The 16,635-nt window shown below is 40.0% G+C and overlaps 1 protein-coding gene and 1 long non-coding RNA gene across 3 annotated transcripts in view; both read left to right on the top strand.

Moving 5' to 3' along the window:
* The window catches only part of LOC116672783 (uncharacterized), a 7,000-nt gene extending 4,437 nt beyond the window's left edge, over positions 1–2,563 (top strand). Inside the window, exons 2-3 of the long non-coding RNA XR_004327629.1 lie at positions 2,095–2,101; positions 2,552–2,563. This is a non-coding gene — a long non-coding RNA (uncharacterized LOC116672783). The remainder of the gene's footprint in view (positions 1–2,094; positions 2,102–2,551) is intronic.
* Positions 2,564–8,125: 5,562 nt separating this feature from the next.
* Positions 8,126–16,635, top strand: part of si:dkey-159a18.1 (sortilin) — a 12,728-nt gene continuing 4,218 nt past the window's right edge. The window contains exons 1-15 of one of the 2 annotated variants that reach the window (XM_032504594.1): positions 8,126–8,532; positions 8,962–9,024; positions 9,382–9,458; positions 9,558–9,654; positions 10,670–10,837; positions 11,032–11,105; positions 11,340–11,386; positions 11,991–12,127; positions 12,258–12,341; positions 13,173–13,233; positions 14,168–14,320; positions 14,912–15,009; positions 15,110–15,209; positions 15,347–15,521; positions 15,639–15,832. In XM_032504594.1, coding sequence (XP_032360485.1) covers positions 8,275–8,532; positions 8,962–9,024; positions 9,382–9,458; positions 9,558–9,654; positions 10,670–10,837; positions 11,032–11,105; positions 11,340–11,386; positions 11,991–12,127; positions 12,258–12,341; positions 13,173–13,233; positions 14,168–14,320; positions 14,912–15,009; positions 15,110–15,209; positions 15,347–15,521; positions 15,639–15,832 — 1,786 coding nt within the window. In that variant the 5' untranslated portion in view covers positions 8,126–8,274. The remainder of the gene's footprint in view (positions 8,533–8,961; positions 9,025–9,381; positions 9,459–9,557; positions 9,655–10,669; positions 10,838–11,031; positions 11,106–11,339; positions 11,387–11,990; positions 12,128–12,257; positions 12,342–13,172; positions 13,234–14,167; positions 14,321–14,911; positions 15,010–15,109; positions 15,210–15,346; positions 15,522–15,638; positions 15,833–16,635) is intronic. The other variant, XM_032504593.1, reaches the window with a different exon arrangement.

Consider the following 16,635-nt stretch of genomic DNA (forward strand, 5'->3'; position numbering starts at 1 on the left):
ATATATATATATATATATATATATATATAGCCTACACAAAACACACAAGCAAGCATAAACAGTAGTAAAATAGAAAGAAAGTCCTAGTTTGGCCCAACACAGCCTACTTGGGCAGCATGGGAGTCGGCGGCCATGTTAACAGGTTAGAACAGCTACATATCCTGCACGTGGTCAGGCCTTAAATCAAAGGCAAACTTAATGTAGAAAGATGGGGTTGACAGCAGCGCCGCAGCAATAGCAAGTCTGTGTGGACACCATGCAACAGCTGTTTAAAATGTATTCTATGCATCATAGATCAATAGCCGATAGCCAATCAAAGAGGCCAACCAGGTCACTGAAGCTGCCTGAGGCTACAGGTAAATACTCGCTTTCCTGTTAACTCTTTCCACCTGCACAAATATTTTTAGATTAGATTAGATTAGATTCAACTTTATTGTCATTACACAGGTACAGGTACAAGGCAACGAAATGCAGTTTGGTTCTAACCAGAAGTGCAATAGCAGTAAGAGCAGGATATACAATGGTTCCGCAAGTGTGGGACATGGATATGTAATGAATAAATATAGAAAAGAATACTATTATAAACATTATAAAATATTTGATTGTGTTTCTGTTTCTTCTCCTCTGTCTGGCCATTATTCTAAAGCAAATGTTGAAAATATATATTTACTTATCTAACTGAGCACGGTGATAACAGGCAGCAGCGAATGAGAGGATAGAGGTCACTGGAGCAACCTTATGCTACAGGTGTCATACCTTCCAATTAACCCTTTTCATGCATTGTGTCCAGTATAGGCATGTACTATTAAGTCTATTAAGTCATGGGTGCCCAAGACAAATCTCCCACTTTGTGGGACAATAAAGTTAATCTTGAATCTTGAGTCTCAGTGTCGCATAACATTTTTCAAGTATTGTTATCAGTCTGTCACAGCATGATGACTCAAGTCAAACAACTGTCTGGCATTTTAGCTAACTGAGGACAATTGGCAAACAATGAGACTAAGGTAAATACTCACGTCTATTAACTCTTTCCACCTGCACAAGTATTTTGATACTGTTTATTTTCCTCTTTTAAAACGTACACATAAACATGAACACATTGCTGACTCATCGTCTTTTTTCATCTTAGCGCCGCAAGGACAGTTGGCAGCGAATGACGCAGACTATGTCATCTGAGGTTACAGGTAATTACTAAGGCTTTTTTTCCCCCCACACACAAGACTAAAACTCAACTAATAATTTCCACACTGTAAAATGAGGATATGTGCATACTATAAGGTGTAAATAGCATTTGGCACAAATTATACAAAATGCCACTTCTTTTTATTACTATTATAATGATCCTGTACCTTCTCAGGAAATCCACAGCAAATTTAGTTGTATAATGTGTAGTCTATATCCTCAGTTTACCACATCCGGGATTGCTCTGGTGCCGGAGGAAATTCCGCTGGATGTACAGTATTTGTTTTCCCCTGATGCCGGTTTCTTTCCAATTTCTTTGTGTTGGAACTTTTAACTCTGGTGGATTTATGAGGACTATGGTTAACTGCTCCTTAGATCTCTACATGGTAAATTGATACAGCTAGCTAGACTATATTTTGATCTGAGTTTTCTCTTGCAACAACTTCCACCAAAACAAGTTCTTTTCATGGCAGACATTTTGACTTGTCGTAGTAGGAAATGCACAGCTGAAATTGATAACCTTAACGATGGCTCAGTTCTATTAGGCTATTTGAGTGAGTCGGCATGCACAATACCAGGGCCTCTCCTGTGGAATGCAGCTATCATTAATGGTTTTGAATACACCTGTGCTTTTCCTATTGTGACATGAAGGTCTATTTTGCAGCGGCTCCGTGCAGAGTTTAGCGCCGCCCATAACAATTGTGATTGGTTTAAAGAATGCATAGACAACACAAAACTAGGTGGCATTGCGGAAAACATTTTTTCCACAACTTACCTGCCACCCTCCTCACCGTTCCTGAGTGTTGGTGCATTCGGATTCCCTTAGCACAATGATTCTACTTTCCTAAGTCCTTATGAATTCTCCTTCACTTCTTTCCTTGACTTCATTACCTTTTTTTCATTGAGTTTAAGAAAAGGTGTTTAGGAATAGAACACAATGACCGCAGAATGAAGACATGCTACGTTTACACCAAATACCTACTGTATAATTGAAAGCAAGTGTGCATGACATACAATGATGAAATCAAGTTGAAATAACTAGTCAAGTCATGCTATGTGTATTGATTCAACTAATTTCATATGCAATGTCTCAACGTTAAAGGCCACAAGAGAAACGTGTGCCAACATGGCCTAAACTCTCTAGTATACAGGAAAAAGACAACATATAAGAAAGACAAAGAAGAAGAAACCGCAGGGGAGGCAATTGAAGAGAGATGGCTGGTTGCGCAACAGGAGCCCTGTGAGCACAGTCTACATCATTGTACCTCTGGTCTAGTATGAATCTAGTATGTATTAACAATAAATAAAATGGATGCATCCATGTAATGTAAAAGGGACTGCTCAGAGAGATGAAACCAGGTGGAATTAGGAGAGATGTCAGAGCCAATGAACAGATGCCTTTCAATGAACAGGTGCTCCAAGCAGTTGGGGGGGGTTGGTATTTTTGCTCAAAGGCACTTCAGCAGTGCCCAGCAGTACCTCTCCAGCTACCAGACCACACTCTGTACTTGGTTTGTACAGGCACTGGAACTGAGGACAGTCCGGTTCCTAAGACTAGAGCTATCCCCAGGTGTGGGGACATACTTTTTCTCTGATTATAATTAAAACTGTTTGCATCAGAATGCCATATTATACGGATCACTCTAAACAAGATAGCCCTGGAGCCATTGTCTGTCCTTGTGAAAGGCACAGGATGTTCCTGGAGGCAGGCAGAGAGTCCCAGACCCAATGAGGTAAACTGACAACATGGACTTTGTTATGACTTGTATCAACATCCACTTTGTATAAAAAAGGTAGAGAACTTCCAGTTAAGCATTTTCTGTACTATTCTGTAGTGTGGAAACTGTCTACTTGTGTTCACAAGTAAAAATGAGCTTTGTTATAACTTCAGTGGTTCCTGTCCATTATTGATGATAAAATATGAAATATTCTAACAGTGGTTCAGTCTCATTAATATCATCAGACCCAGATCATGTTTCTCTCATGATGAAAAGTGAATACTGCACTTTCATTACAGCCATCAGGCAGAACAAGTAAGTGCATGTTCAAACTAATATTTAACAGAATGTTCTACCAATGTACTATCTCAACCACCACTGTCTCTGACTGAGTCACTAGGTTGTAGGAGTGGAGTTCCCCTCACTGATGACTGAAAGCAACATTGTCTCAGCTCAGCTGTACAACATGTCATTTCCTGGTTAAGACCTCATTAAAACCACAAAAACAAACACTATGGTACTAAACTGAATGTAACTTGAACCTGCAAAAGACTGAATGTACTCCTAAACTGAAGATAGTCAGAAGCAACGTCACAGCTTTATGAACAACAATTGCTTAACTGTATAAGACAGTGATTCCCAACCCTTTTGGTCTAAGGTCCCCCCCACAGCAATGTCAGATGAACTCACATACTGTTTCATCCAATCTAGAGCTGGACAATATATCAATATTATATTGATATTGTGACATGAGACTAGATATTGTCTTAGGTTTTGGATATCGTAATATCTTAATATGGCATAAATGCTGTCTTTTCTTGGTTTTAAAGGCTGCATTACAGTAAAGTGATGTCATATTTTGAATTTACCAGACTGTTATATTATTTGCCTTTACCCACCTAGTCATTATGTCCACATTACTGATGACTATTTATCAAAAATCTCATTGTGTAAATAGTTTGTGAAAGCACCAATTATCAACTCTACAATGTCGTATTGATATCGAGGTATTTGGTCAAAAATATTGTGATATTCAATTATCGCCCAGCCCTAATCCATTCACAATGTTTGTTCTAAATGTATAACACTATTCATCATATAAAAGTGGATATTGTTAATTTTTTTCATACTTGTTGAACATTCAATATTAAGCCTTGTTCAGTCAGCAATTAGACTACTACTACTACTACTAACACTACTTGTAGTAAAGTTGAATGTTTCAACCATTTCTCCATTCATTTTAGCTAACCATTTCAGTCACTTATGGAACACTTTAAAGCGTTAGTGCATAACTTTTTGATATTAATAAATGTCTGTTACACTTAAGCCATTGCCAAATGAGTTGCAACAAGGCTAATTAAGACTATCAGCTCCATACAACTCTCTCTGTATTTCTCAGTATTGCTATGTTCAGATTCAAGATTGTGTCGTCCGGTGACTTTCCCGCGCTGGAACTCGAGTGAAGATAATAGGCTCTGTGCACAAGCGTAGTGATGAACTTCCGCTGTAGCCAGAAGTTGGCATTTCAGTTTCCGGTTTACTGATGCACGTCGCCCAAAATTTCAGTTTTTAGTAGATGTATCCAAGACCTGGCTAAAATAAGCATCAGTGATGTCCATTGAATCGTTGATTCCTGGTCCCCTGCTCCAACAAGCAAGTGCAACAAGTGATTCAAACTCTACGTATCAAGTTATCTGCAAAACTACGAGGGCAAGTAGTCTAATGTGGTGTGCCGGCTAGCGGCTAAGCCAGTGAGCGACATGTTTATTTTAAGTATAGTATAGAAGCTAGTTTTTTCTTCATTTTAAACGCAAACTGTCCGTTTTTTGTATTATTATTTGAATTTTTACCCATCTCATTTTTTTAATAAAGATCAGGACGCAGGGGAAGTCGTGGTCAGGGCACTGTGCAAACAGGTCCATGACGATAGCTGAGAAACCTCACAGTTTGACTGTATGGTGAAGTTAGGATTAATAAATTCAGGTTCAGCCAACACTTATAAGCTTGTTACTTTAATAACCTGGCGTTCCATACTGAAATACATGACATTTGGTCTATGTTTATAGAATATAAGATATGGAATATATTGTAAAAACAAGATTGTGTCCAAATAGAAGAAACAGTTACCAGTTACAACAGTGACCAAGCTAAGATTAATAAGTATTTACTGTGACATTTTACTAATGCAGGTGGTACTGAAAGATTCCAGTCCTGTGGAGCTGTTTCATCACAGCTGCACATGTTGCTGGAGCAGAATTATGCAACCACTGTGTCGCTTTGCTGTTCCAGTAACCTCAGCTGAAGGTGCCAGTGGTCCCGCCTGTGCTAAGCTGTACTGAAGGAGAACAACAATGCCACAAGCCCAGAACTTTGGTAAGCTTACACTGTAGAGCTGATATTTTCTAACTATATTTAATTTCTAACTGTAAAACTGCATAACACAACAGGTCCTATTTATAAGATGGCTGTGCTTTCTGCTAAACCAAAGTGTAAAGCAACAACAGATGGTGTAAGGTAAAAACCTGAATATTTATTACAATATGTTGCATGTACTTAAAGTACATTTAAAATCAGGTACCACTTTTACTAAAGTAAATATGTCTCTGGTCATTTGTTCTTTTACTTAAGTACTTAGATTCCATACTTTCTCCACCACTGACACTTGTGCACAGAGCCTATTACCTCTTCTGAAGAGTCCATCGTGTTTTTTTTAATCCTCTGTGTCTTCCTTGGCTACTAGCAACTACATTGAGGAGGAGTGGGGGCACGTGCGCAATCACGTAAGGCTTGTATCATGCGGACGTGCCGACAGTATTGACATGTTGTTGTCATGGGGGCGGCAGAAACTACACACTACAGCTTTAAGCTAACCATTTCATGATGTTCATTTCTTTAAGTGAGTCACTTGAACTGTTTAGTCTTTACTTTATCAATGTATACTATTTACTCCCAGTTTTAATCTAATTCTCTATATAACTAACCCTAACCCTTTCAAGCAAGAGACGATTGTTTGGCAGGAGAGGTCCACATTAGATTTGCAGATCAGCGTGAAGTGTAAAGTTGTGGAATTCCTACAAGATAGTCTCTGGCCTGTCTTCTTAAAGAAAACATCATCTATATACCTCTTCCAGCTCAAGCTGAATGAATGGATTTGTCTGGTCACCTTTTCTAATAATGCATTAAGCCAGTAGATATGTTGTTTTTGGCCTCTGAAATAGACCAATGTACTTAGCTTAGACAAACATTAAAAAACTGGTTTAGTCAGCGACTATGAATCTTTGGACTGAATGATTTAAATCGGCAAAAATATTTGTAATTCCCCACTTTATCGTCACATAGCCAGAACCACTATCCAAAGGAATGCTTCATATCTGCCCAGTGTATTAATAGCAACGCGTTTTCCTAACAAAATGACAATACATTATCACTTTACATTACATGTCATTTAGCTGATGCTTTTATCCAAAGCAACTTACAATTACCATACTGTATAGTAAGTCAGAGGTTGCACGCCTCTGGAGCAACTAGGAGTTAAGTGTCTTGCTCAGGGGCACAAATGTATTGGTTGATGTATCGCAGTGGGATACTAAACCAGGTCTCCCACACCAAAGGCATGTTTCATGTCCACTACGCCATCACCACTCCAATAAGACACAATCTGCTGTTTGTAGTTGCCTTTATTGGCAGTCCCTCTGCTTGGTTTGCCCTGCTGTAGCTCTGTTTTCTGTCGGCCTGCAGGGCAGTGTTAGTCAGCAGGGCCTCATGCGCTAAGGCCATAGCAGCAGCCTGTCCAGTATACACAATCCCATATCCCCACACACCTCTGTGTTGTGGTTTTTCGTTCCAATGTCTCATTTTTTACAACACAAGACCTAAGCAGGCCACTTCCACTCATTCAGTCCCCACACTACTGAATTTGAAGATTTCTGCTACCCATTTGTTTGATTAATTTGTTTCATTCGTAAATAAATCCCTTCGTTATTTGGAATACACATGTGTCTCCTGTATTTTTCTAAAAGCTGTAACATTTTTAGCAATTCAAAAGGAGGACCAAGCCCTCTGTAGTGGTTCTTAGTCCTCATAGTTTTCCCTCTGCCCCAGGGCAAGGGAGTGTTTCAGCATGCTTTAAAGCTTTTTCTCTATCAGGGGTTACAGTGATGGTTACAGTGGTGGAGTTTCACACATACACACACCCACGGAGTCATCAGATGTGAGTCATTACAAGGCCATTATGCTTAATGCTTTGAAATATTGCACCACAAGTTCTCACAAAGTCTTTCTGCTTGCCTGATTTGACCTATTTTCATTTGACGTGTGGTTTGACCTTATCTTAAATAGCGTGTAACCATTATAACCGATATAGGTTATTCTTATATGATTGTCTCCAATTGGATCTTATGCCTCATTTCAGAAATTAAACACCTAGATAGTATTCTAATTTGTGAAATGTAAAGTATTAACATGAGCTAAAGGACAAAGAAACATTATTCCAGTTTAAGGGGTCAAAAACATAAATCTCAGGTGAGCCTGGCTTTTTCTTGCTGTGGTGTGCTGAAGTCTTCATCCTGCTCTATAAGGACAATAACATGTTTTAATACCTCACCACCACCTACTATTGTGTAAACAACTTGACAATACGCTGAATAATGTCCCATGATAGTATGGTGAATAAATGGTCACAAGGCAAAACAGCTTTGCTTCATATCATATCATATCCCTACATGGTTTCTTCAGGTTTTTTTTATAAGGAGTGGCTTCAAACACACATGTAACAACGGCTACTTGTTCGTTTTTACTTCCAAACATTGCTTTAAAATATATTATTACTTGCTACAGGAATAATAACGATGCGTAAATGCACAAACCCTGTCCTGAGGCACCTGACTGACAGTCAGCCAGCTGAATCCATGACGTCCTCTTGCGTTCAGTTGTGCCAACTACAAATACAGCCAGGGAAGAAAACTCTCTTTGAGATGCTGCGCGTACGCCTTCACTGTCAGAACCCCCCTTCTCTTTTTATGTAACATACGAATCACACGTTAACCTCTCACCACGAGTCACACCGATTCCCACATTTTAATTTTTTTTTTTGCATTGGTTGCAAATGGCCACATGGTGCGTTCCCATCAAATACACTTGAAATGTAAATCCTCCCAGCAGCAGGCCACCTTGATGCGGGCAGAAACACCTGCTGGTGGCGGACACACCACTTCACACAGCACTTTTTATGTTAAGTAGCTACCCGGCCGTCCAAACACGTCCCACCCCCACTTGCTTTTGAAGCGCAACACTAATAACCAAGTCAGTATCGCCTGGCATCTCGGACTCTGGTACTCTTATTTTTTAGTGAGATCCCCTTACTTTAGCATCGGATATGATCTGGAGACTTGTGGTCCTCGGTGGGGTGTGCGTCCTTCTTCTGGGTGCTGAAGGCAGCAGCCGCAGGGGGAGGACGGTGACCTTCCGCCGGCCTCAGCAGGATGAGAGTCAGGGCCAAGCGCGCGCAAGACCCAAGAGGGATATGAGCAGCTCCTCCGGCACCCCCAGGCCTTTTCACGGTCCTCCTTTCACCTCCTGCCGGACCCCCCTCACCCCCGTCGAGCACAAGGTTCTGGATGACAATACGCATGAGGTAAGGTGTGTTTGAGTTATGAGAGAAGATGTAGTGAAGCAATATCCATCGGGCACGCAATCTATACATTTGCAACAAGTTTCATTAAGCATGAAAGATGCATTTCAGAACACAGATAAACTAATAGAGGAAGTGATATGTGTCTTGCGTATCTGCTTTTTCAGAATATTCAAGGTAAGATTTGTCTTAGGTGAAACTGTAATAGAAATAAATGGAACTATGACATCAAAATGATTTTAAGCATGATACTAAATGCAAACTGTGCAAACTGATGATCCACTATGGTTATGATTGAACTTTTTTTGTCATATTTATCAGTCCATTAACATTTTGGCAAGCACAGGAAATGAACATTACGAATTAGAGGAATTTAGTTTTGTTGTTTAGTAAACTTTAAACGTGTGAGTATCTCTTCTCTCTTTCTCTTAGACAGGGTTTAACGGTGATGATGGCTCCCATGTAATTCTCACGTGGGTGGGCGATGGTACAGGGGTGAGTATCTAAGTATTACAGTACCACAATGTCAGATCACTCTCATTAACACAACATGCTGTATGCATGTCTCTTTTGAGAAACATTAGACTTCATACTGTTCATCTAATCTGTGGAACTGCATGCAGTTTCTGTATTCTAAAACATTTTATTTATTTGTTTTTTAGCCTACCATTATTTGAAAAATAGAGTCTAAAAATATGTATTTTTTAAACAATATATCTGAAGCTCCCTCATGCTTAGAATTGAAAAACAGTAGGTCACACGCCAATTAAAATGATAACTTAATAAATCTTTGTAATTAACTAGATTTCCTTTTTTTGGTCAAACTTTTAACCACAATACTGCATTCCTTAGGTTGTCCTCGTGCTGTCAACATTTAGTGCTCCAATAGATACTTTCCTAGAAGGGGGCTCCTCAAGACTTTATCGAAGGTGAGTTGGTATCTGATATAATACAGGGAAATACATGAGCAGCAACACCCTAAAGAGAACTTAAACACACAGCGAAATCTTGTCTTTCTTTCCTCTCAGCACGGATTATGCAAAATCATTCCATGACATTTCCCATCGGATCAACAACACCTTCATAAGGGAGGAGTTTGGAGTCAGTGTTGGACCAAGGAGCTCTGTGAGTCAACAGTAGGGTGTACTGTGTGTACTGTGTGTAGCATGTGTAGTGAGTGAGCAGTTGAGAGTTTTAGTTGGAGAACTGTGCTGCCACTTGGGGAGGAGTATGTGATGTTGCCTCACAAAAAGGGTTAAGACATCTTGTACGCTGTTTAATCATTTTGTGCCACATCTTCACTGTCAAACCACTGTTTTTTCTCTTGTCCTCACAGGGTTGTGGGCTGACATCAAATATTCAAAAATACACCCACAGAAATGCATTGATGTGTAGACATTTGTGCCGCAGCAACACCGTCATAAAACACAATCTTGAAACAGAGCTGAGCAGAGCAAGATCAAGCTCAGGAGAAGTGGGGGGGATATTCACAATTTTTACGCTTTTTTGTTTTTGTTTATTTGGGAGCTAGGGGAGATAGGAGATACAATTGTTTGGGTTAAGCGGAGTTCAGACACGTAAAAAGATATTTTCTCTGAGATGCAGGCTGGTATCAGGAATTCTGCACAGAGCCAGAAAAAAACCCGCTTTTTGCAAATCAAAATATGCATTAGTAAGCAAAGTGATTTTTAGGTTTCCTTCTTTTTAGCTCATGTTCAGTAAATGGTAGGGTTGGGGGAGGGGGGGGGGAATTGATACAGCTGTGCTCTATATTTTCTGTGTCAATACTGCATCAATGCACAAATGCCAGGAATCAATCCATTACGATATATGTGTTGGTCAGTTTGTCTGCTTGGTAGTCCCATTTCGCAGCAATGAAATTGAAGAAGTGAGATGAACAAACAGATAAATGTATCTTTTTAGATAAAACAGATATTGAAAAAGTTTCCTTTTGACAACATAGTAAAAATTTGAAGTTGGAAAAGAATATTGCCATACTGTTTAAAATCCCAATGATATTGTGTCGTGACATAAGTTTCGTGATGATATTGCATCGTGAGGCCACAGGTGATTCCCAGCCATGGTAAACGATAATCAACTTTGCATCTCATGTGTTCTTTTAATTTATTCACATTGACAGGTGATACTGACAGCGGATATACCGGTGGTGGACCACCCAGGGGGGGTCATCTTCACCTCCACGGATGCCGGTGCAAACTTTAAGTTCATCCAACTGCCCTTCCACCTGGCTCAGCCAATCACGTACCACTTCCTCAACCCTGACTACCTCGTGGCCCTCAGCATTGATGTGAGTCACACTGCTTGAAAAGTTGTTTTCTCTTTGACTTCACAAGCTCACAGTGGTCTCCCTCCCTTGTTATATATTCTTGGATAAAATGTACACACATTTACACACATATGGCATGTAGCGTTATGCCCCCACAGAAAGACATCAAGTACAAACCTTGGAAGTAAAGGTAAACATACCTTCCTGACTTGCAGGGCAGTCTGTGGCTCTCTCTGGACTTTGGCGCCAAATGGACAAAAGTTCACAATGGAGTGCATTCTTTCTCATGGTGAGAATAAACACAGAAAACCCACACACCCAATGTCTAAATGAAACCATATGTTAGAAGAACTTATACTTTGTATTTTGTAAAGCTGTTTCTTTGAATGCGTGTATGCAATACAATATGCAGTGTGTGTTTTTCTGGAGAAGAAATGTAATCTGTGAAAACAGTTCATATACAAATTATTGTGACATTTTCTTTTGGTGTTTGCGACATTTCTGAACTTCCTCTTTCCATCAGGGGGGCCGGCATTAATTTGTTTTTTAGCTACAGTCGAACAGACACAGGTAAGAAGCTATATGAAATGCACTTATCGTACATGATACCAAAAGCTTAAAAAAAGTTGTCAGACTACAGAGTATAAAAAAGTGACCAGTTATATGATCTGAAGGATTCATATGTGACTTCAAAGTATTTACCTTGCAAGACAAACATTCAGAGAAATCTGACATTAAAGTGCAATCAAATCTAATCAAAAAAAAAAAAAAGAAACACTATTGTATGGTTGTTTGCTGTTCACTTTAGATCTTCATTGTCCCAAGAGGAAATCCTTCCTGCAGTAAGCCAGCATTAAAACAATGTATGGAAGTGTGTATGTAGTAAAAGTGTAATTGCTGTACACACCATATTAAATACAAAAACAAAAACAAAAATGACAAGAGACTAGAATAAGATATTGTTGTGGGATCCAACAACAATTCATGGTGTAATTGAATAAAGCACATTCATTACACTTGGAATAAATAAAATAAAATGTCATCTCAAACAAGAGGATGATCTGGATTGACTAATATGGATTTTGCTTTCCATCCACACTCCATCTTACAAATAAAATAAGAGTCCTGAGTATCTTGTATTCCTGTCACCAAGTCTTTCTTCTTGTCGCCACAGTTGAGGCAGATGAGAGGGGGGATTTACTGCTGAAGAGGACAACAGATCTGGGGAAGACCTTCACCACAATCCACGAGGACATCTACAGTTTTGGCTACATCGGTGCCTTTCTCTTCTTCTCTGTGATGGAGGATTTGGTAAGATGTGTGAATACAAAGCCTCTTCTTTGAACGCATGTAGTCAAATCAAATCAAATGTCTTTCACTAATGCATCGAAATGATAAAATCAAGCAATAATAACCCGGTGACGCGTCATTCTGCTCCCAGAGATCCCCTCGTGTCATGTACTTCTCCTCGGACCAAGGAGAGACCTTTAGCCGAGCGCTGCTCCCCTCCGCCTCCACCGAGCAGGTGAGAAAGCTGTTTTAAAATTCAGAATATCTGCTTTGTTTAAACTCAGAAAGGTATTATAATATCATATAAAGGAGGTTTATTGACCATGAATAGAAAAAAGTGTTGAAATAAGTGACAAAAATTTGATTTTGCAAGTTCCAAATTGTGATCTTTTCATTTCCAAGCTCGGTTGTCGTATGTAGGGCTTGGTATCAAATAGCAACAAATCGCATTGCTTGTTTGGTATTGATGAAGCACAGAGGATCAAAAACCGTCAAATAACTAAAGCTGACATTACATTCCTGGTCAGATTCTTGGTAACTCCTTTGATCTGATTATAGATCCTGATTTTGAATCCAAATGTTGCCAATTTTAGACTAATTTATTCAGGCAAGGTTCTTCTGCAGCTGCTATAAAGCAACTTTTTTTACTTTACAACTTTTTGTTCTTTAGTATCCAAATATTTGAAACCTACCATACCACAGGATGGAAATGTTCAGATGTTAATGTAATTATGCCCTTTGTCACATGTTTCTCTTCACTTTAAGTCAGACTTGGGTGTTGGGAAAGTTTGAAACCGTTATGACTGGTTGCTTTTTGGTTTGCCTTAAGTTAAAATATTGTTGCCAGCATTTCCTATTTCAACACCAACTGAAGGCACGTCTTCTCTGGCAAAACACCAACCCACATGCACTCCTTGTTGACAGCCCAAACACGCACTCTCTCTCACGACGATTAGACAAGGTTTATGGCAAAGATTAAATTAGTCATCGCATTTGGTTGTTTTTTTTGCAATCCCAGATTTTTTTTTTCAACCACGTCTCACTCAAATTATGTGTGTGTTTGCAGTTTTACTCCATCCTGGATGGAGATGAAGATATGCTCTTCATGCATGTGGACAACCCAGGAGGTAACCGACAAAAACACACGCGCTAATCAGAAAACACATACACACACGTGAGAGAACTACCTTTAAAAACATGCTTGACACATATTCGCAAATATGCCTATGTTATGAAGACAGCATGACACTGTTCATAGGTCGCTCAGCCCCTTTTGTTGTAATGGAAAAGCTTAACGGTAAAAAAATGAGGACTGGTTTCACAAGTTCTTGGTGTTGCTGACAAATCATTCCATCATACTGAGAGTGCATGCAAGTCTAGCTGCCCAGTCTTTCTTCCTTTCTCTTTCTCCCTCCCCCCCCCTCAGTGTCGCTTTCTCATTCAGGTCTCTTTCTGTTTCCTCTCACATTATTATTACTATTTTTTTCTATCTGGCCAGTGTTCTACTTAGTGCTGTATGGGTTAGGTGATGAGACTTTAGTACTGCTGAGATAAATAGGGGAGATATGGGGGCAGAGGGGTTTTATCTTTTGTTGGCTAGAGGGAGGAGGAATTAGTTTACACTGCAAAAGCTGACAAACATATCTTGGGATCAGGGTGTAACACCAGCACACACACACACACACACACACACACACACACACACACACACACACACACACACACACACACACACACACACACACACACACACACACACACCACATCAATCCCCTCCCTCAGCTGAACTTGTCCTTCATGACTTCAAAGCTCAAAGATGAATAAAGGTGCATTTGCTGACACATCTGTATCTGTGTGTGTGTGTGTGTGTGTGTGTGTGTGTGTGTGTGTGCTTCACACGCAAAAATAAAAATTGATGATGACTTTTTGTTGTTATGCTGATGTTGAAAGGTTTGTGCCAGCATGGCATAACTTGTCCGCAGGTGCTGAATCTCTTTGACGGTGATTTACATCTTATTTATAACATCATTAAATCCTCCACTTTCTTCTGTTTAAATACAGACACCTACTTTGGAACCATGTACACATCAGATGACCGCGGCATCCTGTTCTCCAAATCACTGGAGCGCCACCTGTTTGATGGGCAGAGGAAGAGCGATTTCACCAACATAACGTCACTGAGAGGAGTCTACCTCACTAATAAACTAGACAAGGGTAGGGGTCTTGTGTGTAATTTGAGCACGTTTGGCTAATTTTCTTTATTTATTGCTGTTATTGTGTTGACTCAAAACTATTAAAAACACATAATGGTGCCACATTGTTGTCCCTTCATTATGATGAGCATGGGCCTTGTAGTTCATTTCAAGTCAATCCCACATACACCTACCCTGGAAATTATGAGTCCTTAACAAATGCACCTATACTCATGTTTGAGTCTAAAATCTACAGTGGACAGCTGTTTTAGAAAGTCTTTTTTTAAATGAAACTATTTGCAAGACATTTTGAAATATTTACAAATTGTTTGTTTCTGACTTCTAAGGTAATTTTCTGACAATGATAAATAGAAAAATGCCAGGCTTACAGTATCCTTTAACTCTGTGTTGGCAAAACAAAGTTAGATGTCCATTACAGATTGATGAAACATCAACTGGTGTATCCATCTATGAATCTTTTTAACTACATCCCTTACATTGAAAATGGCTTGTCTTTATTTCCACACAGCTAACTTGTCAACCAGCCATTTTGTTCACCTTTTCAGTGTGATAAACTACTGCAGTATGACTTTAATGATGTGTTTTGTTGCAGATGGCCGTATAAGATCAGTCATTTCCTTTAATAGAGGTGGGGCGTGGAGGCAACTTAACAAACCTGACAACGTGGAATGTGGCGAGCAAGTGAAGAATGTATGTTATGTGTAGAAAAATCCCATCCCAGTCTGCATGTGCATGTTAACATTGTACTCTACAAGGTCGTCAGTGCTCATATGTGTGTGTTTTTCAACAGTGCAACCTTCATATTCATGGAGAGCACAGTCGCAAAAACAGCATCATTCCCATGCTGCCGCTGTCTGAGCCAACTGCAATTGGTCTGGTTATCGCTCATGGTAATTGAACAGCAATGTACCCACATCTACTTTTGATACACAGAACAAATGATGTCAAAGTTAGGATATATACTGTACTTAAATCTAATGTAATGACGGTTTAAAGATTTATCTAGATGATCTCCTCTCTTCTCCAGGTACTGTGGGTGACTCTCTTTCATCGTCGCAGCATCCAGATGTGTTTGTCTCCTCGGATGGGGGTTATAACTGGAGGGGGACACTGAAGGGTCCTCACCATTACAGCATATTGGACTCTGGAGGTCTCATTGTGGCTGTGGAGGCCCAGCGGGAAGGACAAGTCAAGACTATTAAGTACTAAGCAGATATTTTTACTTCATGCACAATTGAACAATAGTAGTATTTGGCAATGGAGGGCAGAATTTTCTTATATTATTCTATTCTACTTGTGCTCAAATTTCCCATCACCAGGTTCTCCACAGACGAGGGCCAGTGCTGGAAGTCATACAACTTCACAGTGCAGCCTTTCTTCTTTGCAGGCCTGGCATCCGAGCCGGGGACCAAGGCCATGAACGTCAGCGTGTGGGGCTTCCGGCCTGAGGCAGACGGCCAGCCCATGTGGGTAGCCGTCACCATCGATTTCCAGAGCCTCATTACAAGAGAGTGTGAGTCAATACGCTACAATATATTCCCGTCTTCTACCATGCGGATCTTACCCGGGCTCACCATGCTTTCAATTCATTCTTTATACATCAAATCACAACAGGAGTTATCTCAGCACTTTACAGATAGAGTAGGTCAGATGGTATGAGAAACAGGGGCAATTATATTAACAATAAACATAATAGAACTATGACTACAAATAATAGTTGTTGCATTGCAGAGCATAGCAAGGCATCAAGCAGGACCCCGGCAGCAGCTGAAACCACGATTTAGATGCCACCCCAATCCAAGGAAAACGGCGAGGCGAGAAAACATAAGAACTCCAGGGAGCAAGCTCTCCGGAGCTCAGTTAGTAACAAGCATTACTGGGACATGAACGTACACAGCTTTAAAGAGATTTTGCCAGTGAGGTGGAGCCGTACTGCAATTTTCCAGAACAGAAACTTAATAACCCATAACCTGAACTTTTCCTTAACCTAAACTATCCAATCCTATCCTTTTCTAATTGTTATGTAGTTCTGGGTCTGAGTGATGGGAGCCTACAGGAACACACACTTTTACAAAGGATACACAAAATATTCAAAGCCAATATTTCAAAAGGCTTTAATATTTTTCTTCTGCACAGTTTTGCTGTGTGGCCACCGTTATTACATTTGCTTGACCAATACGATAGACAGCACTGCTAAAAGTAAAATGGGGAAACTTGGATTTGGCTTCAGAAAATGTACAAACAGGACAGTGGCTACAGTTTTTGTAATGGAATAATAAGCACTGTCCCCCCCCCCCAACACACACACACACACAC

This window comes from Etheostoma spectabile, chromosome 23 (assembly GCF_008692095.1).
Source record: "Etheostoma spectabile isolate EspeVRDwgs_2016 chromosome 23, UIUC_Espe_1.0, whole genome shotgun sequence".
Taxonomy (NCBI): domain Eukaryota; kingdom Metazoa; phylum Chordata; class Actinopteri; order Perciformes; family Percidae; genus Etheostoma; species Etheostoma spectabile.